Here is a 25,246-nt window from a genome sequence, read left to right as displayed (position 1 = left end):
TTTGTGGTTTGCCAAATTTTTGATAGAAAGAGACTAAAAAGACACATATCCACTTAAATCTTATAGAACAAGAAAATATTTTGGCCCGAAATAGTAATAATAACAACAATAATAAGAATAAACCTAGAAACAAAGATGGATCAGTCGACCGTAGAAATTAAGCATGGTATATAGACTTTAAAGAAACATTGGGCATTCATAGGGAATGAGAATGTGAGTAATTACAGGGGATTTTATAATGGTTCAAGTGCAGTTAAATATAGGACAATAGCCATCCAAGTGTTACAAGCTGGCAATGACCAGACAAGGGAGAATGGCAAGCAACATTTGTTGTCGGACAGAGTGGCTGGTCTTGTGGGATTGCTTATTCAATAAGCTTTTAGATATTGTTGTTTAAGGCTTTAAGCAAATCGAAAGCTGAAGGCATGTGGAACCAAACGGGTTTTGGTTTACGTGACTGTCGAAGTTTGGCTGCCAAAACGGGGTATCAGCGCAGTAGCTAGGTGCTACCATTGCTTTTAGGCACAAATGGGGTCTACATCAGCATTTCCTAGACTATGGCAGACCACCCACCGCATATGATTAGGAAATCCAGAAGAACTCAACTTCTAGACCCAACTATCATTAAGTATAGAATTAGGCTTAATTAGGCTTTAACTCGTAAAACTGTCAAATTCAACAGTCCTAAGGTAAAAAAAAAAATTTCAATATCTCCTTACAACACCTAGTATTAGGGGATAGGGGGGTAAAGTTTAGGGTTTTGGGTGATCCGATCATGTCACCTCACATGAAACCCAAACATCTCATCTATTTGAAGCGTGTCTCTTTACTGTAAAGCACAAATTCATACAGAAGTCACATAGTAAATAACCTTTAAATCTGATCTTCTCTTTAGATTAATAGAATCACTCGTATAAAAATCAATATCTTACAAGACCATGCAATACTACTGTATGTGCAATCTATAGTTTTTATTGCCTTTAGAACAAAGGCAGGAGAAAACGCTATATGTAGAATTACTAATTTGACGTCAAATGCCTATCAAGGATTTACTACTCTCTGAAAGTCAGATTTAGACGCCCTGGACGTAGATTGTTTCTTCCAAGAGAGCCTTGGGGGCAGTGTTTTGCTTAATAGAAGTTACGCCATGAAAGATGTGACCAGAGTTCCCACCAAATATCAGCACATCCCCAGATTCAAGTTCAACCTTTTCTGCCTTGTCCACATCCCTTTGGTCACGACATAAAAATTCCGCTAAATCTCCTATGGAAAAGAATACCACAGGTAATCCTCTATGTAGACTTTCTGGACTTTCATCCCGATCCTGCAAGCAACATGATCTAAATTTTCAGTGGTATGGATAGGTCATAGCCAAATAGGGGTAAAATTAAATTCATGCCATTCTAAAAAAAAAAAAAAGAAGAGTCGGGTTAGAAAGGAAAATAAATTGAAGTGGTAAAAATAAAAAATCATAAAAAAGGCTCACAATGTTCCCCACAAAATCATGCAATATATTGCGTCAAATATGCATTCTTTGATCATCAAATTTGTATTCGGAAATGAGAAAATTCAGAATAAGTGTTCGTAAAACAGAAGAAAACTTTATGTGATTCAATTAAAACTGAAAGAGTTGGGTACTAGTTTGCTACAAAATTGTATGAGAATTCATTGTTGCAACGACATAAAGGCAAGAATTGCCAAGACAAGGACTTTCTATTATGTCGCGTACAGCAATGATGAAAATAACGTTTAAAGTTTGGACCTGATGGAGACCCAGTCGACCACTTGCTGAGTAGAATGTCTTCTACGTGACTTGTTCTAGCCTTTTGTTGTATAAGGGAATGCCAATCTTTTGTTGCCTTTTCAACCAACTGATGGAATTCACGAGGAAAAGCTGGGGGGACAGCACAGTCAATTGGTCGAAAATCTCCATAATTACCTGTCTCTGGATCCCAATTTTTACCAAGGCACATCATTTTCAAATGCAGTTTTGCTCCATCACGGTAACCTGGTTGATAGAAACCTCCAGAAGCCAAACCAAGCTTTTGGCAAGCTTTTATAATTTTGACCTAGATGCAAATGAGGGTGCAAAGTAAATTAAAAGAGAGCAGATCCCGGTTGCAATCAACCTTTCGTAACATGGTAAACATTCATCTTCAATCATACATAAAACATAAAGATCATAGTTGACAGAACCAAAACCACTGGATGTGGGGCTAATGCAACCTCAAGACTTAGTCCAAATGTCAAATGGGACAACAGGCTAGGACACACTCAGATTTTAGTAGTAGAAACAACATCTCCTACCACAAAAGGGATAATTGCTGCCGTCCATTCTGCCATGGTTAAAATTAAAAGCACAAGAACCTTCGCTCAGAGTCAAACTTACTAAAATAAAATACTGGAAACAATTTTTAAGCACGTAACAACAAGAGGCAAACACATGTTTATGAATGTGCCGAAGAGATATAGTAATTAGCACGAAAATCCTAGAGAAAAAACTATTGCAAGAAAATTGACATACAGCAATTAGCAAGCCTCACCTGATCACTTAAAGAAAGATGTTTCTTTAGAAGCACCATTCCAGATCTCAAAACATTTCCATTTTGGCCTTCTGTAGATCTTTTCATTTCATTCCGCTTTTCTCTATTCTTTACAAGCAAGGATGGCTTTAGTGTGACAGGAGTTCCAGTACTGGACAGGCAAATATCAAAAGGCTCAATCACAGCATGGCACTCAACCTGACCTGTATCTCCAACACCTGCACTATTTTGGGGACTCCTTTCTAGGGAAGGTTCAGATGGCTCAGAGTCGTCTAGCATGCAGGAGGTGTTCACCTTGCAGGAGAGATCATGATGCAGTAGAGATGCACAACTCTCTGTCTCCTCAACTGGGGAAGGTTCAATCTGTGTTCTTTCTGCGCCAGGCCTAAGCCCTTAGAATCTGACTGACAAGACAATGAAGGAAAATCATCCTTAAGGACTGCATATGAACTGCCCATTGTTTCAGGAGTATTATTTTGCCGTTGAAGTCCAACGGCCTTTTTTGCCAATACTCATTAAAGGGGACATTGTTATGTTTAGAACAACTTGACCCACTAGTCGGCGACACGTTCTGCAAATGTCTGCCTCGACTTTGGGACATTCCATTGTCCTGACTGTAACCATAATCCTCATCATAATGCCTCTCAGCTCCAACCTGGAGATGGTAAAACAATAAGCATTTAGGAAAAAAAAATTGTTCATCACTACTAAGTTCTAACCTCGTATACAAACATTAGCACCAGAAAATATGGTAAGAAATTTGGACCGTCTATAAAAGTCAAAATTCAGGATTTCATTATCGGCAAACCTTACAATTAACCAAAATTTTAGGTTTATGAATAATGTATCGTAATGATAAACATGCGTGATAAATCTACAATTTTTTTTAAGAAAAAAAAAGATAAAGTGATAATTAAAGGTAATTATATCATTTAATTCAATATAGGCAAAAAAAAAATTTCTCCAAAATCGGCCATCGAAGAACCTTCGATTATTACCAAGAGCTAAACCCTTCAAATAATTAAAAAAAGGGAAAATAAAGAAAACGTAAAAAAGAGTAATTGGTAAAGTCAGGGATGAAAATTACAGCATTGCGACCACGACCAAAATAACCTCCGCGACGCGAGGATCGGCCTCCGCCACCTGAATAACCAGGGCTGGTTCGACCGCGGCCACGATTCATGTTTGCCGGCGTACTAAAATGGAGAGAAAGATTAGGACTGTTGGCGGGAAATTTATGTGATGATTTTTTTTTGGTGATTTTTTTTAATAATTAATTGTAAAAGATTTTTTACAGTTTTTGAGATTCAATAACTTTCTTTCAAATTAGCATATTAAAATTCAAAACTAATTTTTATTTGGATGTCTAATTTTTCAAAGTAAATAAATTTTTAATTGAAATTGTTTCAGTTTACAATAAATTATGATAAATTTAAACTAATTTATATGCACATTGTGTATGGAGTAGTGATTAATAATTTAAAAATATTTATCAAAATATGTTGGTTTGAATGGTTAAAAAATTTGATTATATAAGTAAAATTTTAATTTTGAATCTTATGAATAGAAAAAATAAGTGTTGAGAAAGCTTATTTTTTATATAAGATTTGATTTGATTTAACTTCGAATTAATTGAGATTAAAGTGATTATTAGACATAAAAAATCTCAAATTAAAAAAATTTATGAATATTAAAATTTATAATTCGACAAAATTTTTTTTTATTTTATTAAGAGATTCATAATTTTGTAATATCATTGGCATTCATTTTTTAAAATTAATTTGATGAATCTATAAAAAAAAAACATTTAAATTGATCAAAGTTACCACACTATTTTAAAATTTTGTACTTTTTAAAATTATCAAAGAAAAATAAATGTGTGATACATTATTAGAGAAAAAAACAAGAAATAAAGAATGTACAAAAACATGCCTTTTCGTTTTACACAACTTAGAGAAAACTCAAGTTTTATATGAGGTTATATTTTGTGTGTTATTGCATATCTATATGTTAAATATAAATTACATTAAATATTAAGTATATTTATTTATAATTAATTAAATTTGTAAATATTATAAATTCATAAATGATTTAGTAAGTAATTAGATTAATTTGATTTGGATTTGAGTTCTAATTTATTAATAGTAAATATAAATATAACCTTAAAATTTTAAAAATACAAAAAATTAAATACATTTATTCATAATTAATTGAATTTATGAATATCATAAATTCAAAAATGCTTAATTGAAAGTACATTTATTTATAATAAAAAATAATATTTAACATGATAAATGAATGATACTTTCATAACAATATTTACATAATTTAATATTAAAATAAAAAAATGAAAATATATGTGAGTATATATATTTATATGTATTTTTTTTCCAAAAGCTTGTGTTATAATTTAGAATCGAATTTATAGCTTTCCAAAATTTTTTTGTTTCTTCTAATTTCAAGAAAACAGTCATAATTTCTTTAACGATTAGTACAAGGTTTTCTATTTAAATAATTGGATTTGAATTCTCCTTCTTAAACTTACAAAAAAAAAAAAAAAGAGAAACAAGTAATGTAAATAAAAAGATCCCAATAACAATAAAAAATCTTGCTCAAGAATAGCAAATATTAAGCGAATTTGTTGATAAACATTTTGATTAAAAATTTTTATGAATATCATCAAACAAAATTTCACTTTAAAAAGTTGATGCAAGTTCTCCCTTACAAAAATGCTTAAACTAAACAAATTTTATGCCTCATAACCTTGCAAATGTGTTGAAAAAATTGAGAAACTTTTTTTTTTTTTAATCTGTCAACAACCATTGTTTTTTATGCCATAGTGCATAGATTTTTTTTTTTTTTTTAATCGGCTCAAGGGATCTAAGCTAATCCAATACATAAAAGTTGAAATCTAAAAGCTAAATGAATTTTTATATTTATAAGAAATTGTATTTTAGAATTAAAAACATTTTTTTAAAGAAAAAATAACATATTTTTTCTCATGTGAGAAAGAACAAACCATTTCCTTTTTGCAAAATTTTATTGGATATAATAAAAGGCAAGATTAATTTAATTTAGATCATAAAATTTCCCTTTTTTTTTGAAAAATCAACGATCCAAACCCCAAAAAGTAACCGACAGTGTTGTACCTTTGAAACCTGAAATGACAATCTCAAAGGTACAATCCCTGAATAACACGACGCCCTGAAAATCGTAGCTTAAGAAAAAAACACCCAATCACATTCATTTTTCTATTTTCTTTCTTGTAATAAAAGCCCTGTTTTTAACTCTGTCCTTGTTTCTCTCTTTCCGTTTATTTTCACCTCTTAAGACTTATCGGACCGTCGGTCGTTTCCCCATCTTCGTATCGTTGAAATCAAGAAGAAATTCAAAGATCCATATGCTATAATCAGGTACTCCTATAAAACCAATAGTTTTTGTTTATCAATTCGTAAATGTGCTTATAATTGTTTGAAGGAAATTGTTCCTTTTGATTGCAATGTTGTGGAAAATCTTCCCGATATGAGATTCTTTCAACTGAATTTCTGAATTTTGTTAGAATCCCTGAAACAAAGTATATTTTTTTGAGATCGTGATGATATTGATTAGATGGGCTGTCTTTGGTTACATTAATTACCATTTGATTAGAAAAGAAGAATTGGGTCGATCTTGGCTTCGATCGATTAAGAGAGTTTAGTGAATATTAGAATTATAGAATTAACTAATTTAAGAATCAAGTTATGTTTTTTATTTGGTTAATTTTAATGATTTGAATGATAATTGTGGAACTGAAAAGTGTTGTATTCTCATCATTTTGGTGGCTAGTTTTACCATTAAGATTTGAGAACCAAATTATGGAAATCTACTCAATTGGTATTTGCTGCATCTTTTGTAAAGAAAAAATAATTAAATATTATAGAATGCAATTTGGGTTGTTAAGTTTTGACTTAAATGGAGTTTATCTTTTCAGTATCTAATCGGGGCGTTACTATTTCATTTTTATTAGTTTGAAGGGATTTTGTGAAGCTGCAAAATAGGGGAGTAAAGATGGTGAAGATGACAATGATTGCTCGTGTTACTGATGGTCTTCCTCTGGCGGAGGGACTAGACGATGGTCGTGATCTGATAGATGCTGAAATGTACAAACAGCAAGTTAAGGCTTTGTTTAAGAATCTCTCCAAGGGCCAGAATGAGGCTTCAAGAATGTCTGTTGAAACTGGCCCTTATGTATTCCAGTATCCTTATTCTGGATTCTATTTTTTGAATCCCATATTTCTTGATTTATGAAATAGGTTTATACTTTGTATTTTTTCTCAGGGAAAAAAAAAGTTTTTGCATAGTTTTGGTATTATTTGCAAGTGTATCTGAGTTGTACTGTTACCTTGACCTTAGTTCTTAGCTATATCATTGAAGGACGTGTTTGTTACTTGACAATGTGTGACCGTGCTTATCCTAAGAAACTTGCCTTTCAATATCTGGAAGACCTCAGGAATGAATTTGAGCGTGTTAATGGAGCTCAAATTGAAACAGCTGCCAGGCCTTATGCCTTTATTAAATTTGGTAGATTCCTTTTCTGTATCTCCTTTGGTTAATTTTATGCTGCTTCTCTTACTAGACTTGATTTTATCTTTTCTTTTTCTTTAAGATACATTCATACAGAAGACGAAAAAGTTGTACCAGGATACCCGTACACAACGGAATATTGCAAAGTTGAATGATGAACTCTATGAAGTTCACCAAATAATGACTCGCAACGTACAAGAAGTTCTTGGTGTTGGTGAAAAGTTGGACCGTAAGATATTCCTATTTCCTTTCATAACTACATTAGGCCATTTTTAATTGAATTTTGTTGAATCAATGCCCCATGATGAATGCTGAATTTTACAATCATGAGCAAGGTAAATGTGCTTTTACAATTTTAATGCATCTGTCCGTGTTGGTTGTTCTGGTTAAAGGGGGGAAAAAACTTGTAGGTGAGACCAGCCTGTTGCTTCTATTTAACTTTTATAAATTACCCTCAATTAGGTAATACACGTTGGAACATGACTGAAAACTGGATGGTTTTCGTTTTTATATTATATATATATATTTGTCTTCGAAAGGAGATTCAATGTTTCTTGTGTGAGTGCATGTGCAGGTTTTATACCTTCCGTTCTTTTGATAGTCTGATTTAGCTGTTCATAAAACTTTGATTTGCATTAATCATACTAAAGCTTGCTTTACTGGTCTTTGCTTCTCATTGAGTGTTTCCAGAGTGTTGTATATCAGTTAACATTATGCCAATTAAGATTTAAGAACTTTACTTCTAGTATTTTATTCTCTACTAGCAATTGGCATGGTTTAATATGCTACGTTCTCTCCCTCTTCTTTTTCACTGGCTGATAGATTGTATTTTTGTTAGTCTAACCAAGTGTGCATTTCACTTCTTTTGCGGATAATGCAGAGGTCAGTCAAATGTCTAGTCGTTTGACATCAGAATCTCGTGTATATGCTGACAAGGCAAGAGATCTAAATCGACAGGTTAGTTTTCTCTGACTAGTGAAGAGTGAAGAATCATTATTTGGAGGCATTTCTTTCTCTTTCTTTCCCCCGTTTTCTAGGTTAAGGCATTTAGCTCTTGCTTGTTGACATTTTTGTTCATGCTACTAAAGGTGTGCTACTAAGTCATGATGTTCTTGGTGGTAAAAATAGATGATTGACATAATATTCTTGATCAGTGTCACAATGACTCCCTGAGCATGGACTGGCATCTCTGGATAGAAAAAGGGAAATCAATTTGTTTGCATAGGGCTCTTTAATGCATCAATTAGTTTGAGTTCTAGGCTTTATTGATAGGCATGAGGACAAACATGAGATAGTTACATAAGTATTTCTTTGTTAAAATTCATTTTTGAAGTTTGTACACCCCCCCCCCCCCCCCCTTTTTAAAAAATCATAAAGAATAATGGATTTAGCACCTAAATGTGATATGATTTATGTCATACAGATTGAGTGAAGTTTCCATAAGTAAGTGCCATGGATGAAGGATGCTTTGATTAGCTTTGTTGCTTAATTTCCTTAAACTAAATTTGGATTTCATTTTTCTTTTAAATGGTTCCTTTGGCAAGAGGTTTAAGTCAATTTTCCATGTTCTTGTTGTGGCCGGACTGTTTTTGCAATATTTCTTGATTCATTTTAGAGATTATAATTTTCAGCAATACTGAAGTTTGAAAATTCTTGATATGTTTCACCAATTGGCCTGTAGGCTTTAATTCGGAAGTGGGCTCCTGTTGCCATTGTGTTAGGAGTTGTCTTCCTCCTCTTCTGGGTGAAATCAAAGTTATGGTGATTCCACTTTGCTTCATAGCACTCGTCATGGAATTTCTTGGGTTTCTCTATGTTGCTGTGGATAACTTCTTGAGACCAAACATTGGAGTGGATTCTGGTATTTGCTCATAACACAATTCGGCGAAGTCTAGGGACATTTGCAATGTGGAACTTTGAAAGAGGGACCCTACCTTAAGAGAATTATGTTAAAGACAAAACTATTCTTTCTATATGTAAAAGCCAGAATACAACAGCAAATAGTAAATTACTTAAAAGCTTCGTGTGGTAATTATTTTAAGTATTAGCACATTATTGCCATTTTCCTTCTATGGACTTACTAGTGTTTATTTACTCAATCTATGGCCCACCACGTTCCCGAGGCAATGTATCGAATTAGTTTTTTTTTTTTTTATACACTGTGACAAAGCCATGTTCTCGTCATTATTTATGTTTACTCACCCCCAACCCAGCAGATATTTGTATTTCATACCTTTATTTGTAATTATTTACAAATAAAGTGTCGATAGTTGAGTCTCCATTTCGTTTCGATTTTATCGCACTTTTGATGTGATATGATTAAATTTATTATATTATTAATTAAATTTAAATATTAATTTTAATTAAGTTAAATTAACATAAATTTTTTATTAAAAATTTTTTTAATCATAATTACATTATTTTTTTTTTTCAATCGTAATTATAATAATTTTTATTATTGTTTTCAACTTTATCATTCGTTAAAAGGGAGCTTGAGTTTGCATAGCGGACAGGATTAGATGAATTATTATATATTTATTTGTTTTGGCCATTATTATATATTTTAAGTAGTGCAATTCCAATCCATTTTCACTTTTTTTTTTTAATAAAAAAAAGTTAAACTTCTGCAATGAGCTTAGTGGGCCTACCTCCAATGACCCAATAAAACTTTTTGGGCCCATTAAATGAATTGTTATATATTAATTTCTTTTGGCCATTATTATATATTTTAAGTAGTGCAACTCCAATCCATTTTCACTTTTTTCTTTAGTAAAAAGAGTTAAACTTCTGCAATGAGCTTAGTGGGCCCACCTTCTATGACCCAATAAAACTTTTTGGGCCCATTAGACACCCCAACGGTAAAGAAAACTTGAATTTCAAATTCTCTTCCATAAAGGGCCTAGACCCCAAAATTGAAACTAGGAACCAGAGTCATCATTCATCAATGGCAATCTCTGACTCTGAAAGCTCTAAAGATTACAACGAAGGATTCGAAGAAGAAAGCAGTAGTTTCTATGGATCCAACCCATATTACGATTCGGGTACTGACCCAAGTTACAGCATTGAAGAGGACACTCGCGCCAAGTTCCAGAAATCGTCCATCAAGAAAAAATCAAGGCCAGGGTAAGTCGTATATCCCCACATATATTAGCAATTAATTTTAGTTTAACATGGTGGATTGCATTAGAGTTTTTAATTTTTAGTTTTTTTTTGGGTTTTTTGTTTATACTTGCAGTGTTGCTAGGGATTCTGATTTCAGTATTGAGAAAGACCCAGAAGAAAGGGAGATGGATTTGCCTGAGGTTGATGACAAAAGTTATGAGAATGTTCAAGAGATTATAAAAGGTTAGTACTTATGATCTCAATAGAAGGAAATGAGAAATGAAAAGAATGATCAGGAAAGATTTTCATATTCATTTTCACTGAAATTAATTAGTTTTCTGGTTGTTTTATTTTGGAAATGTGATTTTCTTGTTATAATGCTTGGCAGCTGGGAAGCTAGAGAAGCTGAAAGTAGATGAATGTAAGGTTTATCTGAGGAAAAATGGACTTAGATTGAGTGGAAAAAAGGATCTGCTTATTCAGCGCATTAAAGAGCATTTAGAGTAATCTCCATTTTCTATAGTAGCAACATCATTTTGTAGACTTACTGAATTTTTTTTTTAATTATTGTATAATGTATTTTAGGATTTTAAATGGTGGAGGGGAGAAGAAGTATCCGCTATCCAGCTTTGTATTGAACTGTAAAGGTACATATTTTAGCTCATGGTTTACTGAATTCAGAGTTTTTGAACCAGCTTAAAATTTAAGAAAACACTCCATATCAATTTATACCTTCTATATTATATGATCTGATCGAGTTTTTTTTTTCTTATTTTAATAGATTTTTTTATGCATAAGGTGTTCAAGATTTGTACCTGCTTTCTTTATAAATTTGTTCTGAGAATCAAAGGAATTTGGTGCAGGTGATGCATGCACTGGTGATGTCGTTATGTTTGAGCAGAATGTTTATGAAACGTAAGCGTTAGGGTTATTTTTTTGCACCAAAATATAAAGGAACATAGATGCAAAGTAGCCCTTTATATAATTCTGAACTAGACGTCACTTTATACCATGCATATTACATACAACTGTACGAGAAATAATTATAGTTTCCAACTCATTGTCTAATTCTGCCTGTATATTTTGTTAGACCTGTTTAATCCGTATACTAATCATTTCAGGTTTAACATAGCATCGCGAAGTGCTTGTGGTCCTCCATGTGGTACAAGAATTATTGCAGGCCGCATTGTCAAAGAAAGTTATGGTGCTGCCAAACAGCAGCATACATTTACAGTGAGTCCAAGGCCATACATAATATAGAATAAACTTGTTTAGATTAGAAAAAAGAGAACAAGACATTAAATCTGTTTATTGTTCTTCCTAGTCAGTTTACACCCAAGTATGGCTTAAATAGCATTTTAAGGCAATAATTTGAATGAGAAAGAGCATTGAAGGAAACAACCGATTTATATTTACCTGATGCCTTTTGAAACTTTGAGCCACATTGATACTGAGTTTCCTGTGTTTAGGTGTAAAAGTTTTGCAACTTATTCCTAGTTATGTAAAGCAATCACCAAAACAGAACCAGATCTAGTGTTCTTTGGTTGCTTTTTCTATTAATTCAATAGAAGATGACTCTGGAAGCAACATTACCTTTTATGTTTCTCATAATATTGGTAAACCCATTTGCTTCATAACCCTCCAATTATGTCATTAGGCTAGATTAAAGAATGATAAGGGCCTAATTGGTGTTTATCCTACAACTGCATGCCGAAAATATGCTGTTTGATATGACCCAAATAAAAGGATGAGATATTAACCTCAAGGATAAGGTAAAAGTTAACATGATGTTTGTGGCTAATGTGATCAGATAGAAGTCCTCTGGAGTAGAGGGAAGAAACCGCTTCCTCCACTTTACCCCCTCCTAATTAAGGGTCGGAACCTCTACCGATTGAAGACTTTGAGGCAGGTTTGAGGCATTTCAATGGTTTTCCTTTTCAGCTGTCCAATGATTTGTGAATATAATGCTAAGTTATCCATACTACTCATCAGAGGTGGGAAGATGAAGGGGAGAGGCAAAAAGTTTTAATGGACAAGCATTCAAGGGGCTCACTTGCCAGGTCAAATAGAGAAGTGCGGATCCAGGAAAAGGAAAGAAGGAGAATGCTGAGAGCAGATAGGTAAATTTGGTTCTGATTGCACTTCAAAAGATTCAAAATTTGTTTAGAGTGATGCTAAGTATTCTGCACTAAAAAACCAGAAAAGATGCTAGTTAAGGATGTTGATGCTTGGAATCTCATTTTAGTTGCTCTTATCATGTATGGACTTTAGGATCTTAAAACAAGAACAGAGCAAGAATCAGTCCCACTTAAGTTCAATAACAACAATACAGCCAGGCTCATCTACTAATTCAGGGATGTTAGCCCCCCAACATCAACATTCAGGTTTAACTGTTTTAGCAGGAAAAATAACAAGTCAAACTTGTGGCGGATCACTCTTCGATTTAGAGAAACTATCAATTATGTCTCAGCGACCAGGTGTCTTAGCTGAATCTCAGCAGCTTGCAATTCAACCTCAGCAGTCAGGTTTATCAGTTGCTCCCAGAGAAAAAATGATTCAACTTTCTGAACAGTCAGGTTTTTGTCCTAATTTTTGGACTAAAAGTTTTCAATCAGAATGTCAAAATGTTCATATATGGAACAGATATCAGAATCAAATTCCTTGTGATTCGCTCAAGAGCAGTGGCATTCAGGAGGTCCAGCTTCGAAGGGGTGATAAATTGTACGAAAGCTGCAAACAACCAAACCATATGAATATATACTGGAATTGTACCAGTGATAAATCCATGGCAAGTGGAACGAATAAAATGCCTGAGCCGAATTATCATAGACAGCAGCTGAAAAGCATGAACCATTGCCACCACCCAGCAACTCTGCCACAGAGGCAAGGATTCCTTTCACAAAAGCTTTGCCGATATCATGCTCAAGGACGTTGCTATTATGGAGAAAACTGCAAATTTTTGCATGAACCAAGAGAGGTGCATGGAGCAGGCGAAAGGAGATGCTGGAGGTAAAGTAACTAAGAAAGATGGCCTTATGAACAAATCTTAAATTTTTAGTGTCCAATGGTTTGGGCAACAAATTCAAATTTTGATGGATTTCATGGAATTTATAGTATGTCCAATGGAATAATTGAGCTTTTTGCGGGTTTTATTTAGCGTTTGCTGTACTACCAATGCCTCTTGAATGCCGTTTTCTTAGTAAAAGTTGGTAAAGATATGCTTAAATGTTTCTTTCACTGCTTTTAGACATTGGTTGAAAATATCAATGCCACTTCCTCTTACCTACCTAATTTTTTGCACTGCCTGCATCTCAATCCGGATTGCTGTAAACTAAATTGAAATCAGGTTGTGCTAGGCTATGCCTTTTTTGAAAGCCCTTTACCAGCATAGCAAACATGTACCAGTCAATTTGACAATTACTTGTGTAACTATAACCCGAGTTTTCAAGTAATATCTCTATGATGTTGCTGGTATCAACCAGATCATGGCAGAAAACCCAGTCTACATGCAATTTTAGTGTTCTTTCCTTGCTGAAGCCAATCAAGTTAGATGGTGCAGGAGATAAGCCAAAAATGACAGCAGGCGTTTAACTCTAATATCTAGAGTAGCGTGAGTGCATGTTATTGATAGCTTCGATAAAAAAAAACCATATTTGGTCGTTTTCTGATGGCTTTCTTTTTTTTTTTTTTTTTAATTAGGAGAAAATATTATATAAAACAGGTATATCATGTCAGCTAATATCACTTTCATATAAATGGTATTGTTTTGTCAACTACATGTGTCAATATTTGATATATTTCTGAGCAATGGAAACCACGTGTGATGCAGAATATTTCTGAGAATTGGTTACTCCATGTCATGTCAGCTAAAATCACTTTCACACTGACTGATATTTTTCTTTACTAACAGTTAAAAACTGTCTTAATCTCTTGGAGATAAAAGATGAAAGTAGGTTGGACATTGGACACAGGATTTGACGTTTTCCATATGATATTTTCCACTTGCGTGCTTAAATTTGCAACCGACACTTAGATTTAGGTACATAGAAAATTTTAACCAGCTGTTGATTTCCTAACTCTGTGACAAAAATGACGTACTAGGATTTGATCAAATTTCTTTAACTTAAACTTGCTTCCAGGATTCATTGTCAAGATCTTTCTTTGATAGCTTGTGAATCCAAAACCAAACAAGAGAGCTATGGCCCAGTACCAATGATTCTATATGAGAGGGGTGAAGTCATAAATCAAGACAAAAAACAAAGGCTGGCTGCTGAGTGGGGAATGATTCTCTGGATGCCGACTAGTAATAGCATAGATTTAGCTGAAGTCGATAGATCAGAATACGGGAAAAATAAATCTAACCTTTTTGAGGTGGGAGAGATGGCAAATTCAAAGAAGACAATCTAAGAAATTCTGTCAGTTTTTTACTTTTCTTCTTCATTTTTATAATTTCCAAGTAAAGATTTAGTTTTCAGAGCAAGTTGTTAGCAAGGACCTAGAAAGGTACAACACTAGAGATTTTAATAATCATAGTTCATTGGAAATTGAAAATTTAGAGATTGTTGCCCACTATCTGCTCTACCTTCACATAATAAGAATTCTGCTCCTATGGGTATGTTTTTGGAACATCATCTCGCTTTAATTATCTTTTGAGCTTCAATCCATTCACCGATTTTCATGGCATTCAAGCACGTCTCAAATATACATGTCTGTACCTAGGAATGTTCAGGAATCATAACAAGTTCCCTTTGATTTTGTGCCCAATTGCCACTTAACAATTGCAATTGTTAGTATGTAAAGCTTGAGAATCGTATAGGTGATATAAGCGTTTCCTTTTTCGTATTAATGGTCGCAACAATTTTTTTTCTGAAGCTTCAACAGAAGCATTGCCTATTGTACTGAATCCCAGCAATAAAGGTCTGTATACGCAACTCTTCTAAGATTTATTCCGGAACGTATGCATTGGATTGTTATTATTAATGAAATTGTAGTGGTAGTTAAAGCTAGATATACCAGAACGTCCAAACATGATTGATGTCCCATGTTTGCAGGATAATGGCAGCAGAACCTGTTAATGTAAATGAATTCAGAGAATTAGCAAGGCAAGCCCTTCCAAAAATGTACTATGATTTCTACACTGGGGGGGCGGAGGACCAATGCACCTTAAAAGAGAACGAGGAAGCGTTCAGCAGAATAATGTAATGTGTTAAAATGGTTAATGATCTAGAGCAAACTTGTCGGATCGTTTTACTAATTACAATGTGTGAATTCTCAGTATTCTGCCTAGAATTCTTCGAGACGTGAGCAGCATTGATTTATCAACTACAGTGTTGGGTTATAATATCTCAATGCCAGTTATGATTGCTCCAACTTCTATGCAAAAGCTGGCAAACCCTGCAGGTCTAAGTCCTCTCCAAAGAGTTTTGATAGAACTTAAAACTTTTATTCACTAGCTTTATGTTTTCATTCCAGGAGAGATTGCAACAGCCAGAGCAGCATCTACATATAACACAATAATGGTATTAATTAAATATAAATGAACTTTGCTTAATTGTTTTGGCCCAAAAAAAAAAAAAAACTCTTCCTTTCTGAGTTTAGGTGTTTAAGTTATTGTGTCTATTTTGACTATCAATCATTATTCCAGGTTTTATCCACCTCATCTACCTGCTCATTGGAGGAAGTAGCTGCCTGCTGCAGTGCCGTTCGCTTCTTCCAATTATATGTATATTTGGCCTTACTTGAGTTCTTTCAATACCAGATATAGACTTTATCATTATTTATCCCCAGCAGTTTCTTCTCTGTCCTTAGCAATATCATTGATAGGAAATGAACTCTAATTTGGTTTCATCTGAATAGGTGTATAAGAGACGGCATATATCAGCTAAGCTGGTGAAGAGAGCTGACAATAATGGATATAAGGCTATTGTCCTAACTGCTGATACTCCAAGACTTGGTCGAAGGGAGGCAGACACTAAGAACAAGTAAAATATCAGCATTCTCACTTTCATTGAGTTTCTACCAACTAAAATTTGAATTGCCTTTAACTGTTTAGATTAATCTGCTTTATATCCTTGAAATTAAACACTGTTGTGGTTTTACATCATACATGAAAAGTTTTCTTGTCATATCATGTTAAAGATTACTTTTTACAAACCTCTGCAGACTCATTGTACCTCAGCCGAAGAACCTGGAGGGTCTATTATCAACTAAATTTGTTTCTGTGAGTGGAACAGTTATCATTCAACATTTATGAACTAAAGATTCAGTTGCTTTGAATGTTTAGATTTATCTGCTTCATATAACTAAGACAAAGCACTTGTTCTGGTTTTACCGTGATAAAAGTGTTATTTCTGACTGACATTGTGCATGAAAAGCTATGCCTTATGCATCATTTGAGACATTGATTATTTGGAAATCTCTGCAGAATCATTGTACCTTAGCTGAAGAATCTGGAGGGTCTTTTATCAACTAAAAATTTATCTCTAGTGTAGTCCCAATCCAACATTTTGTGTTGGAATTCCTTTTGAGCTAAGACTATTGCTTGGACTGCACTATCTCTCTTTTATCTCCGCACTGCTGAGCATAAAAAAGGAGAAATAATGAACTTTTATTGATTATAAAATACATAAGGCTGTCTCTTACAAAATAAGCTATTGTTTTACATTTTTCATTTAAAGCACTTTCTCAGAGAGGGGTTCAAAGTACTGAACCCAGTATTTGCTCTTTCTTTTCTCCTTTTTCTGCCTTATTTTCTCAAAAACTATGTCAAATCAAAAGTCTGAAGCTAGTATTTGGCATATGAAACCTGTCCATTCTCTTTTGGATAATTGAAGGAAATTAATAAAAACAAAGGATATAAATTACATCAATTAAGCCTGTTTGATGTTTGTCTTAATGAAAAATATATTACCTGCAATAAATTTTACAGGATGCAGGTTCAGGTTTGGAAGCTCTGGCCAATGGGACTCTTGATGCTTCTTTCTGTTGGGAGGTAACAATAAATATATAGGAAATGCCCAAGTCCAAACTAACTCTTGTTTTTTGATAGGAAATCTTTACTAGTTTGTTTGAACACTTTGTACAAAGGGCCTCACATATGTAATGGACAGTTTCTTCTCTCCATAACATTAGTGTTGGTGGGGAAGAATAGGGTGAACATGAGAGCGATGGTTGTGGTACTATTATTGGTTTAACTAGTACATTGTCATATCTGCAGGATATCAGATGGTTGAAATCTATTACAAACTTGCCAATTCTGATCAAAGGCGTGCTCACTCATGAAGATGGTAAGGTTGAGGCGCCACCTGATAATATATTTTTCATCTCTTTATTTCTTTATTTATTCGGGATAGATTGCAAGAAGGATTGGATCATCTCTCCATCTTTAGAGCTCTAAGGCTCTAAAAAAAAAGTTTGGATATTGATTTTGGTCCATGTTGTCTTAAATTTATCTTTTCTAGGATGATAAATTTTCAAAAAGACTCCAGTTGAAAGCACATTTGGAAACCCTAGTCCTAGTTGAGCACACCATTACTCAGCAATTTATAGGCCCTTCAGCTATTCATTTAGATTCTGTTTCTTACATATATGCTCAAAACTCAAAGGGTTCAGTAGATGCCTATCATTTTTAACTTGTAGAAATTGGGGTATTTATTGTTCTATATAGTTTTTAACCTGTTTTCTTGGTTGTATATTTGTGTCTACGCACTTTCTTTTGGCTTGTCTGCTAATTGAGTTGCTTGTTGAATATTGATATTACTTTTCACAGCACTAAAGGCTCTGGAAGTAGGTGTTGCTGGGATTATTGTCTCCAATCATGGAGGTCGCCAGCTAGATTATTCTCCGGCCACTATTTCTGTTTTGGAAGAGGTGCACTCCTTCGCATATTACTGTTGTTGGCATTGTTGCAGCTATAGAATTTTATGTGCCAAACTGACAATTTAGTTAAGCAAATCAACCATCAGTTTTACATTCTTAACTCCCCAAAGAAAGCCTTCGTAAAATGTGCCAGCATATGAGAGATTATTGAAATTTCTTAGCGACAAATCTGAAATAATTTTATAGGTGCTGATGCATTCATGCATATGGAATTTTCCAACTCACAGCTTTTGTTTCTTAAAATTTGAGTATGCTACTTCGCTCCAACATGTTTGCTAGCAAGGAAGATTCTCATTCTGTTTATTTTTGTGCAAAATGAGGTTACAGGTAGTTCATGCTGTTGGAGGAAAAGTTCCAGTTTTCCTTGATGGAGGAATACGGCGAGGAACAGATATTTTCAAGGCTATTGCCCTTGGTGCACGAGCTGTCCTGGTAAGCTCTTAAACTGCCATTTATAAGCTCAGTTAAGAAATAAATCCCATGTTTCATTCACCCATTTCCTAGTGGTTGTATGGTAGCATCGGATTGCAACCGCTTATGCTAATAATAAAGACGGTTCACACTCACCAGGCTATAATTGGGGTTCATTTCTTGTTTTCCCTGTCACACTTTCCTTCAAGTTAAAATTATGAAACCACAGAGCTTTTGCATTCTTTCCTGCATTAACTTTCTCCGTTTTTCTCTATGTGCTCTAATAAGACAGTTTTGTATGTTATAGGTTGGAAGGCCAGTTATCTATGGACTTGCAGCGAAAGGGGAATCTGGAGTCAGGCGAGTCCTTGAACTGCTTAAGGATGAACTTGAACTAACTATGGCCCTTTCTGGTTGTTCTAGTGTGAAAGAAATTACTAGGAGCCTTGTCACGACCAAACATGAGCAGCTTCCCTCAATGCTTTAATATTTATCCAGCAGAAACAAATTTCCAGTAGATGGATTATGTCAGGAACTTTTTAGACATCAAATAAGTGAAAGCTAAGTTGAAGCCTTACCTTAACAAGGTTCCTTCATGTTTTTCATCAGTTCTGCACCTTTCTACCATTGTTGAAATCGTATCTTTAGAATTGTAATGTGTAGGAATATAAATAGACTTAAGATTACCTACTCCAATACTACTTCCCAAGACAGATTTCCTGATGTTTGCTTCCCAAACTCTCAAAGATTTACTTCTTGATCAGCTTCTTGTCCTTCTTGTTTACGAAACAGTTATTAGGTCCATAAGTTTTTATACTTCAAATTCAAGGATTTTTTATGGACACTCAAGGATTAAACAAGAGAGAAATTTACTAGTGTAATTGAGATTAACCCATCTTATTAATTTCTAGAAGTATATTAGCTTATTTATATAGCTTATATATCAATCATATTAGAACTAAACCTCTTACATGCAATTCTATTATAAATACAATTTTAATTCAACTCAGAAATTAGATAATGCCTATATAGGTGTACACTACTGATGGATTTGGTTCCATTTAATCTTACCTATATTTTAACTGAATGAATAACAACAAACAGCTTCCATGACCAAAAAGGACCAAAGAGTTTCATCTATAGAAAAATAATGTTTCAAATATTGCTGTTCACATCTTTCCCTGTATACATTATGCTCAACTACACTTTTTAAATGTTAAATGGCATAATCATGGAGGTTTAATTGGGTAATCGTAATCCATGCAAGTCTGATGTTCTAGATTGAGAAAAATTCAAAATTGGGTAGGAATAATAACACTTCATTGATCAGATTGGACAAAATCAAGAAGAACGATAGTCCGTCTAGCCACTGAGCGAAGTTGTGGGTCTTAAGATTTATGGTACGAATTGAAGTTGGCCTATAAACAATCATGTCACACTTGAAATAGAGCTGAGTTTGGGCCCAAATCATGGAATAGAAACAGGTTAAGGTCTTTCAGTTGGATCATTCATGGTCATAGATGAGGTTTGGTTTCTAGGACTCGGGCGGATCAAACATTTTTCCTCTACTAAAAGACAAACAGAACCGACCTTGTCAGTGTTCAGAATTGATGATAAATCAACTACCAATTGTGAGAGCTGCAAGGTTGGACTTGACAGAAAGGACAATGAATGAATCGTCTTTCCTCGTCTTTTTTGCCAACACTACATATATGCACAGTTGCATATATTGGAATTGAAACTTTTTTATCATTGGGATTTTGCAGGGTCATTTTGGTATAGTTCAGTCATCAAAGGTACACTGTAAACTTTATCAAACAATTTTTAATTCAAGTAAGAAACTTCACTTTGGTACTGTAATTTGTGTCTTTTTTCTTTTAATTTAGCCATGTTATATGACTCTTAGAAAGAGTTTTAGGGTTTTAGCATAAGATAGCAAATTGGTGCTTTGGGCAAAATTAAATGTTAGTATTATGTTTTCCATGAATTTTATTACTGTGATTTTTTTTTATTAGATTTGGCTTTTGCCTATTTTCTCTATTATGAACTATGCTCTGAATAAAACCTGTTTAGCCGCTTACGAGCCCCAGCTTTTCTCGAGCCAGTCTAGTTTGTATCCTTGTAAGAAAATTTATCTCAAGGTTTTTTCAGGATAAAATGTGAATCTTTTATGATTCTGGATAGTAGCAACATCCTTTTAGGTTGTTTGTGCAATAGAAGTTTAATTATGACCTAAAATACGTATTAGACGTAAGGGCTCTGGAGCATTGAAAATTGATAATGCCATTTCTTTTTGCTGTATCAGGATCTCTATTTCCGGGATCAATGGCAGCTGAACCAGTTAATGTTAATGAATTCCAAGAATTAGCCAGGCAAGCCCTTCCCAAAATGTACTATGACTACTATAGTGGTGGAGCCGAGGATCAGCACACACTAAAAGAGAATGTGGAAGAATTTCATAGAATTACGTAAGCTGTTAAGCCTGCTAATGAAATTGATGTAGCTAGAAAAGTAAAACAGTCTACTGATATGGATGCTTCCATTCTCAGGATCCGGCCAAGAATATTTGTTGATGTCAGCAGGGTCGATTTGTCGACTACTGTTCTAGGGTACAAAATCTCAGCCCCTATTATGATTGCTCCAACCGCTATGCATAAGTTGGCACACCCTGAAGGTTTGAATCCTCTTATGCTGTCTGTTTAATGTTTTATTTCAAGTACCAGTTCAACTATTTTTGTTGTGTTTTTAACAGGTGAGGTCGCCACAGCCAGAGCAGCTGCTGCATGTAACACAATAATGGTATAAATATAATATAAATAGTTTTAGGCTCATTGGCTTGCCTTAAGTGTGAATACTGAGATTGTGTTATGAATGCAGATTTTATCCTACATGTCTACCTGTACTGTTGAGGAGGTTGCTTCTAGCTGCATTGCTGTTCGGTTCTTGCAATTATATGTATTATGCTGCTTCAAGTCTTTTAGTGAATCTTCATTTTTTTTTTTTTTTACAGCAATTTCTCTTTGTCCTTCCGGATTTCCAATATCACAGGCAAAGAACTGAATTTATAACAGATTAATATTTATCCTTCTGTGAACAGGTCTACAAGAGGCGAGATATATCTGCTAATTTAGTGCAGAGAGCTGAAAGATGTGGATACAAGGCCATTGTCCTAACTGTTGATGCTCCTAGACTTGGTCGAAGGGAGAAAGACATAAAGAACAAGTGACATAGTGTCTCCTTTCATTCATTTTGTTTCAGTCTGACAGATTCATATAACTTCTTTATATGCTATAGATAGGGCACAAATTTTGTTCCCTAATGTTGTAGAGAACATTAACTCATTCATCCACACATTTAAAGACAAGTTGAAATTTATGCCTTTCATTTGAAATTTTTCATACTTTTGCAGAATGGTTGCACCTCAATTGAAGAACTTTGAAGGTCTCATATCGAACGAAGTTTCCTCTGTAAGTGAAAATATTTTATTTTCCCAATTATTGCTGAATATAACAGGATGCAATGTCTGACCACTACTATTTAATTGGAAAGAAATATGCATTAATGCTTATATCCATGTTCAGAGAAAAAAAGTAATTTTGGCCTGGTCATATGAGGGCATATCACCCTTGGATAAGGCAGGATCATATTTCCAAGCCAGAAGGCTCAGTGCTAGCTTGGGGTTCACTGATGATATACATGTTTATGCTCTCTTCCTTTATGGGAATTTATCCACCTTGGAAATTCTATTCAAAATTGAGATTCATTATAAGCATGTAATAGTCATTCAGTATATTGAACTTTTACAGGATGACGGTTCAAATCTAGAAGCTTTTGCCAACAATACATTTGATGCCTCTTTGTCTTGGAAGGTATAAAGTATAAACCAATAAACTGGATTGATTGACTTGTCGCATATTGTTTGGAATTGAATAAGTTCCCATCCTTATGTTAGAAGTAAATGATGAATATACAGGACTGTTCTAAATACTTAAGTTGTTTAATTTACCATCATCTCAAAACTTTGATAAAAGGTCCTTAAATGGAAGCTCCTATGTGTATATAATTTTTCACTTTTATTTTTAGTCATTAGGCATATAAGCACCCATGTTTTTTTCACTCCTGTTAACTTGAAGCTGTGCATCACAACATTTGCAGGACATTAGATGGTTAAGATCTATTACAAATTTGCCGATTTTGATCAAGGGAGTACTTACTCACGAAGATGGTAAGAAAAGGCTTATTAAATCAGTTGCAGTATAGTTTCTTGCTATATACAGTAAATGATTAAAATTTTTATTCTCAACTTTTGAAATTTGAAATGTTTTGCGTACAAGAATGCTATGGCTTTAATATTTTTAAATTTTTTTTAAGTAAATTGACAAAGATAGAGTTTTGAAACCTTTACTCCTAGAATTCTAGAGAGGATTCCCTTTTTAGCTGGACTTCATGTTCTAGGATGAACTACTCTATGCTGTCACTTCCTTTTGGTTCAGTTGGTTTGAAGGATAGAATATGGTTAGATATTCTTAGTAGTTCAACTGCTCTGCCCTTGTGAGTTTATAGAAACTTTTTTCCTCTTTTTCTTTTTGGATGCTCTGGTTTACTCGATATAAAATCATCACTTGAGATTTGATATATCAAAATTGGCAGCAATTAAGGCTGTTGAAGTAGGCGTTGATGGGATTGTTGTCTCCAATCATGGAGCTCGCCAGCTAGATTATGCTCCAGCTACCATTTCTGTTCTTGAAGAGGTAAACCTGTCTCAGTTGATCATGCTTGCTTGTTAAGCTTTTAGATTTTCCAACGTGATTAGATTTCTATAGGAAGTGGTAAATGCAGGAAAAGTCATGGTTTTTTTTTATGAAGTACGTAAGGGGAAATAAAATTGCCGATTGTTAAATACATGTTAACAGCTATGTTTCTCCCAATCTGTGTTTTCTTTCTTCTACTATTTCAATTTGTTTTTGTGGCTTCTCCTAGTTGTAATGTCTTTATACTTCCCTCATCTTGTCACTAAAATCAGTTGTGCTTGTAAATCTTAAACTAGAAATGTCTTCGGTAGCACTTGGCTTATAAGAACATTTGCATTAGGCATGCTCTTCCCTTTCCATTTCTTTTGGAGATATATAGAACCAAGAACAGATATTTTTACCATGGTTTGCAGGTAGTTCATGCTGTTAAAGGAAATGTTCCTGTTTTATTTGATGGAGGAATAAGGCGGGGAACAGATGTTTTCAAGGCGTTAGCCCTTGGTGCGCAAGCTGTCCTTGTAAGTTCTTTCTGGATCCCATTCCACTGTTCCTTTTGGACATATACTAGATTAATCTTCCTATATTGTGCACCTGCGCATTAGCACCTGACAACAAAAGCGCCTCAGACCCTTTGGACTAGGCGCATTTTGTCAGGCATACGTCTAGTTCTCCTAGGTGTTTTTTTTCATAAGGTGGTTGGTGCAAAAAAAAAAAAAATACCATTGAAGTTCTCTTTAATTTCCTTTAATTTATTTATTTTTTCATTAATTGTAGCTTTACTAGTAAAAAAGGGGGAAAATATCAAACTCTTTTGAGTATTCAACAACAAACATGAAACCGTAAAGAAATCATGCGTATTGGCCAATAGAAGAAATATAAAATTTTGCATATTTACAAGGATAAACTGGACCACTCTTTAGAGTTTATTATCAGATATATATATATATATATATATATATATATATATATATATATATATATATACACATACATCTTAAGCTTGTTTTATATATATACAAACACACATACATAAACAATACTTATAGATTCTTGAATTGCTTTTGCCTCTAATACTTTTCAATCTTTAATCAACACTTTGTGGACACTGACATGTAAGAGTTGCAGATTGGAAGGCCTGCTGTCTATGGGCTTGCAGCAAAGGGAGAATATGGGGTGAAAAGAGTTGTTGAAATGCTGAAGGATGAGCTTGAGCTCACCATGGCCCTTTCTGGATGCCCTACTGTGAAGGATATTTCCAGAAACCATGTCAGAACAAAGCATGAGAGACTCCACTCTATGCTTTAAAATCTATCATTATTGTTACTTCCCATTGATAAGTTTGTTCAGATCATTACTGAATCTGTCATCACATAATTAAACAAAGGCTGTCATACAACAAAAAAAAAGTGAATAAATTTGTTCCAAGGAATGGTTGAACTACTTTCCATTCGAGGCATTTGAGAAAACTGCAACTTCTCAAATCGAGCACTCTTGAAGAATATTAAACAAATGTTACTACATGCTGGTGATATAAGGGCAAATTATTTACATGACTTAAAAGTTTTAATGCACATTATATTTTTATTGAACAGTTAAATCTTCACTTATTAGTTTTTTTTTTTTTTATTTCAATGAAATATATTAGTTAGCTTTAATGGCACTCTAACAAAATAAAATTTATTTCTATTACCGAGAGTTACATTTTTAATTGAAAAAGTATTTTTCTTTTTTCAGAAGTTTGTCTGATATCTATACTACACTAGATTAAAAGAGTTCCTTAAGGATTCTCAATGTGACATCTACCCAATATTATTAAATTACTATCGTACTTTTATTCAAAATTTTGTTTTTAATTATTTTATGTTATTTTTTTGTTTTATGTTATTTAATTATTTCTTTATTTTTTAATTTGTTATTTATTTAAATTTTAAATTAGGATAGATTTTAATTAGTTAAAAAATAATAATTTTATAAATTTGAAAAAAAAAGTAATAAATT

The 25,246-nt window shown here is 33.8% G+C and overlaps 4 protein-coding genes and 1 pseudogene across 11 annotated transcripts; 4 read left to right on the top strand and 1 right to left on the bottom strand.

Moving 5' to 3' along the window:
• Positions 1 to 867: 867 nt before the first annotated feature.
• Positions 868 to 3,749, bottom strand: LOC111318629 (DNA N(6)-methyladenine demethylase ALKBH1C-like; annotated as a pseudogene). Its single transcript, XR_016334218.1, has 4 exons — positions 3,631 to 3,749; positions 2,544 to 3,198; positions 1,763 to 2,069; positions 868 to 1,324 (listed from the first exon to the last, which is right to left on the bottom strand). The product of XR_016334218.1 is annotated as a DNA N(6)-methyladenine demethylase ALKBH1C-like (transcript).
• Positions 3,750 to 5,609: 1,860 nt separating this feature from the next.
• Positions 5,610 to 9,233, top strand: LOC111274726 (25.3 kDa vesicle transport protein SEC22-1). The gene is made up of 6 exons (XM_022859600.2): positions 5,610 to 5,956; positions 6,550 to 6,778; positions 6,943 to 7,103; positions 7,189 to 7,335; positions 7,987 to 8,063; positions 8,788 to 9,233. The coding sequence occupies exons 2-6, from the start codon at positions 6,591 to 6,593 to the stop codon at positions 8,869 to 8,871; spliced, it is 657 nt and encodes a 218-aa protein (XP_022715335.1). The 5' UTR covers positions 5,610 to 5,956; positions 6,550 to 6,590; the 3' UTR covers positions 8,872 to 9,233.
• Positions 9,234 to 9,964: 731 nt separating this feature from the next.
• LOC111274723 (uncharacterized) lies at positions 9,965 to 15,337 on the top strand. 2 transcript variants are annotated; one of them, XM_022859591.2, is made up of 12 exons: positions 9,965 to 10,229; positions 10,342 to 10,451; positions 10,597 to 10,711; positions 10,794 to 10,855; positions 11,072 to 11,123; positions 11,330 to 11,441; positions 12,019 to 12,117; positions 12,201 to 12,328; positions 12,480 to 13,217; positions 14,348 to 14,579; positions 15,081 to 15,125; positions 15,260 to 15,337. In XM_022859591.2, exons 1-11 carry the CDS (start codon positions 10,051 to 10,053, stop codon positions 15,108 to 15,110), a joined length of 1,857 nt encoding a protein of 618 aa, XP_022715326.2. In that variant the 5' UTR covers positions 9,965 to 10,050; the 3' UTR covers positions 15,111 to 15,125; positions 15,260 to 15,337. The 2 variants fall into 2 exon arrangements, with proteins under 2 accessions (XP_022715326.2, XP_022715322.2); XM_022859587.2 differs by lacking the exons at positions 15,081 to 15,125; positions 15,260 to 15,337 and having other exon boundaries at positions 9,968 to 10,229; positions 14,348 to 14,615.
• LOC149511274 (peroxisomal (S)-2-hydroxyacid oxidase GLO4-like) lies at positions 14,683 to 19,260 on the top strand. Of its 2 annotated transcripts, XM_089755554.1 has the most exons (12): positions 14,683 to 14,820; positions 15,260 to 15,406; positions 15,484 to 15,608; positions 15,681 to 15,727; positions 15,853 to 15,930; positions 16,065 to 16,189; positions 16,371 to 16,428; positions 17,137 to 17,199; positions 17,425 to 17,494; positions 17,977 to 18,077; positions 18,414 to 18,518; positions 18,805 to 19,260. In XM_089755554.1, the coding sequence occupies exons 2-12, from the start codon at positions 15,264 to 15,266 to the stop codon at positions 18,982 to 18,984; spliced, it is 1,095 nt and encodes a 364-aa protein (XP_089611680.1). In that variant the 5' UTR covers positions 14,683 to 14,820; positions 15,260 to 15,263; the 3' UTR covers positions 18,985 to 19,260. The 2 variants fall into 2 exon arrangements, with proteins under 2 accessions (XP_089611680.1, XP_089611679.1); XM_089755553.1 differs by having other exon boundaries at positions 14,706 to 15,406.
• LOC111274724 (peroxisomal (S)-2-hydroxyacid oxidase GLO4-like) lies at positions 18,433 to 24,837 on the top strand. Of its 5 annotated transcripts, XM_022859597.2 has the most exons (14): positions 18,433 to 18,518; positions 18,805 to 18,857; positions 20,264 to 20,330; positions 20,803 to 20,965; positions 21,047 to 21,171; positions 21,250 to 21,296; positions 21,375 to 21,452; positions 21,595 to 21,719; positions 21,907 to 21,964; positions 22,304 to 22,366; positions 22,653 to 22,722; positions 23,148 to 23,248; positions 23,662 to 23,766; positions 24,374 to 24,837. In XM_022859597.2, the coding sequence occupies exons 4-14, from the start codon at positions 20,823 to 20,825 to the stop codon at positions 24,551 to 24,553; spliced, it is 1,095 nt and encodes a 364-aa protein (XP_022715332.2). In that variant the 5' UTR covers positions 18,433 to 18,518; positions 18,805 to 18,857; positions 20,264 to 20,330; positions 20,803 to 20,822; the 3' UTR covers positions 24,554 to 24,837. The 5 variants fall into 5 exon arrangements, with proteins under 5 accessions (XP_022715332.2, XP_022715329.2, XP_089611677.1 ...); XM_022859594.2 differs by lacking the exons at positions 18,433 to 18,518; positions 18,805 to 18,857 and having other exon boundaries at positions 20,264 to 20,293; XM_089755551.1 differs by lacking the exons at positions 18,433 to 18,518; positions 18,805 to 18,857 and having other exon boundaries at positions 21,375 to 21,410.
• The last annotated feature ends 409 nt before the right edge of the window (positions 24,838 to 25,246 follow it).

This window comes from Durio zibethinus, chromosome 26 (genome assembly GCF_047325235.1).
Source record: "Durio zibethinus cultivar Kanyao isolate XHJ-2024 chromosome 26, ASM4732523v1, whole genome shotgun sequence".
In the NCBI taxonomy this organism is placed as follows: Eukaryota; Viridiplantae; Streptophyta; class Magnoliopsida; order Malvales; family Malvaceae; genus Durio; species Durio zibethinus.
The sequence above is the reverse complement of the archived record's forward strand: the minus strand, read 5'-3'. Positions and strand labels throughout refer to the sequence as shown.

Excerpts from the sequence above, each read along its gene's own strand:
- LOC111274726 (XM_022859600.2), top strand. The coding sequence starts at position 6,591 with ATGGTGAAGATGACAATGATTGCTCGTGTTACTGATGGTCTTCCTCTG. Across the intron at positions 6,779-6,942 it reads ACTGGCCCTTATGTATTCCA|CTATATCATTGAAGGACGTG; the intron begins GTATCCTTATTC and ends CTTAGTTCTTAG. Across the intron at positions 7,104-7,188 it reads TTATGCCTTTATTAAATTTG|ATACATTCATACAGAAGACG; the intron begins GTAGATTCCTTT and ends TTTTTCTTTAAG.
- LOC111274724 (XM_022859597.2), top strand. The coding sequence starts at position 20,823 with ATGGCAGCTGAACCAGTTAATGTTAATGAATTCCAAGAATTAGCCAGG. Across the intron at positions 21,172-21,249 it reads TAAGTTGGCACACCCTGAAG|GTGAGGTCGCCACAGCCAGA; the intron begins GTTTGAATCCTC and ends TGTTTTTAACAG. Across the intron at positions 21,720-21,906 it reads GAGAAAGACATAAAGAACAA|AATGGTTGCACCTCAATTGA; the intron begins GTGACATAGTGT and ends ATACTTTTGCAG.
- LOC149511274 (XM_089755553.1), top strand. The coding sequence starts at position 15,243 with ATGTCCCATGTTTGCAGGATAATGGCAGCAGAACCTGTTAATGTAAAT. Across the intron at positions 16,429-17,136 it reads TATCAACTAAATTTGTTTCT|GATGCAGGTTCAGGTTTGGA; the intron begins GTGAGTGGAACA and ends TAAATTTTACAG. Across the intron at positions 18,519-18,804 it reads TTGGTGCACGAGCTGTCCTG|GTTGGAAGGCCAGTTATCTA; the intron begins GTAAGCTCTTAA and ends TGTATGTTATAG.
- LOC111274723 (XM_022859587.2), top strand. The coding sequence starts at position 10,051 with ATGGCAATCTCTGACTCTGAAAGCTCTAAAGATTACAACGAAGGATTC. Across the intron at positions 10,712-10,793 it reads CGCATTAAAGAGCATTTAGA|GATTTTAAATGGTGGAGGGG; the intron begins GTAATCTCCATT and ends AATGTATTTTAG. Across the intron at positions 12,329-12,479 it reads AGAATGCTGAGAGCAGATAG|GATCTTAAAACAAGAACAGA; the intron begins GTAAATTTGGTT and ends TATGGACTTTAG.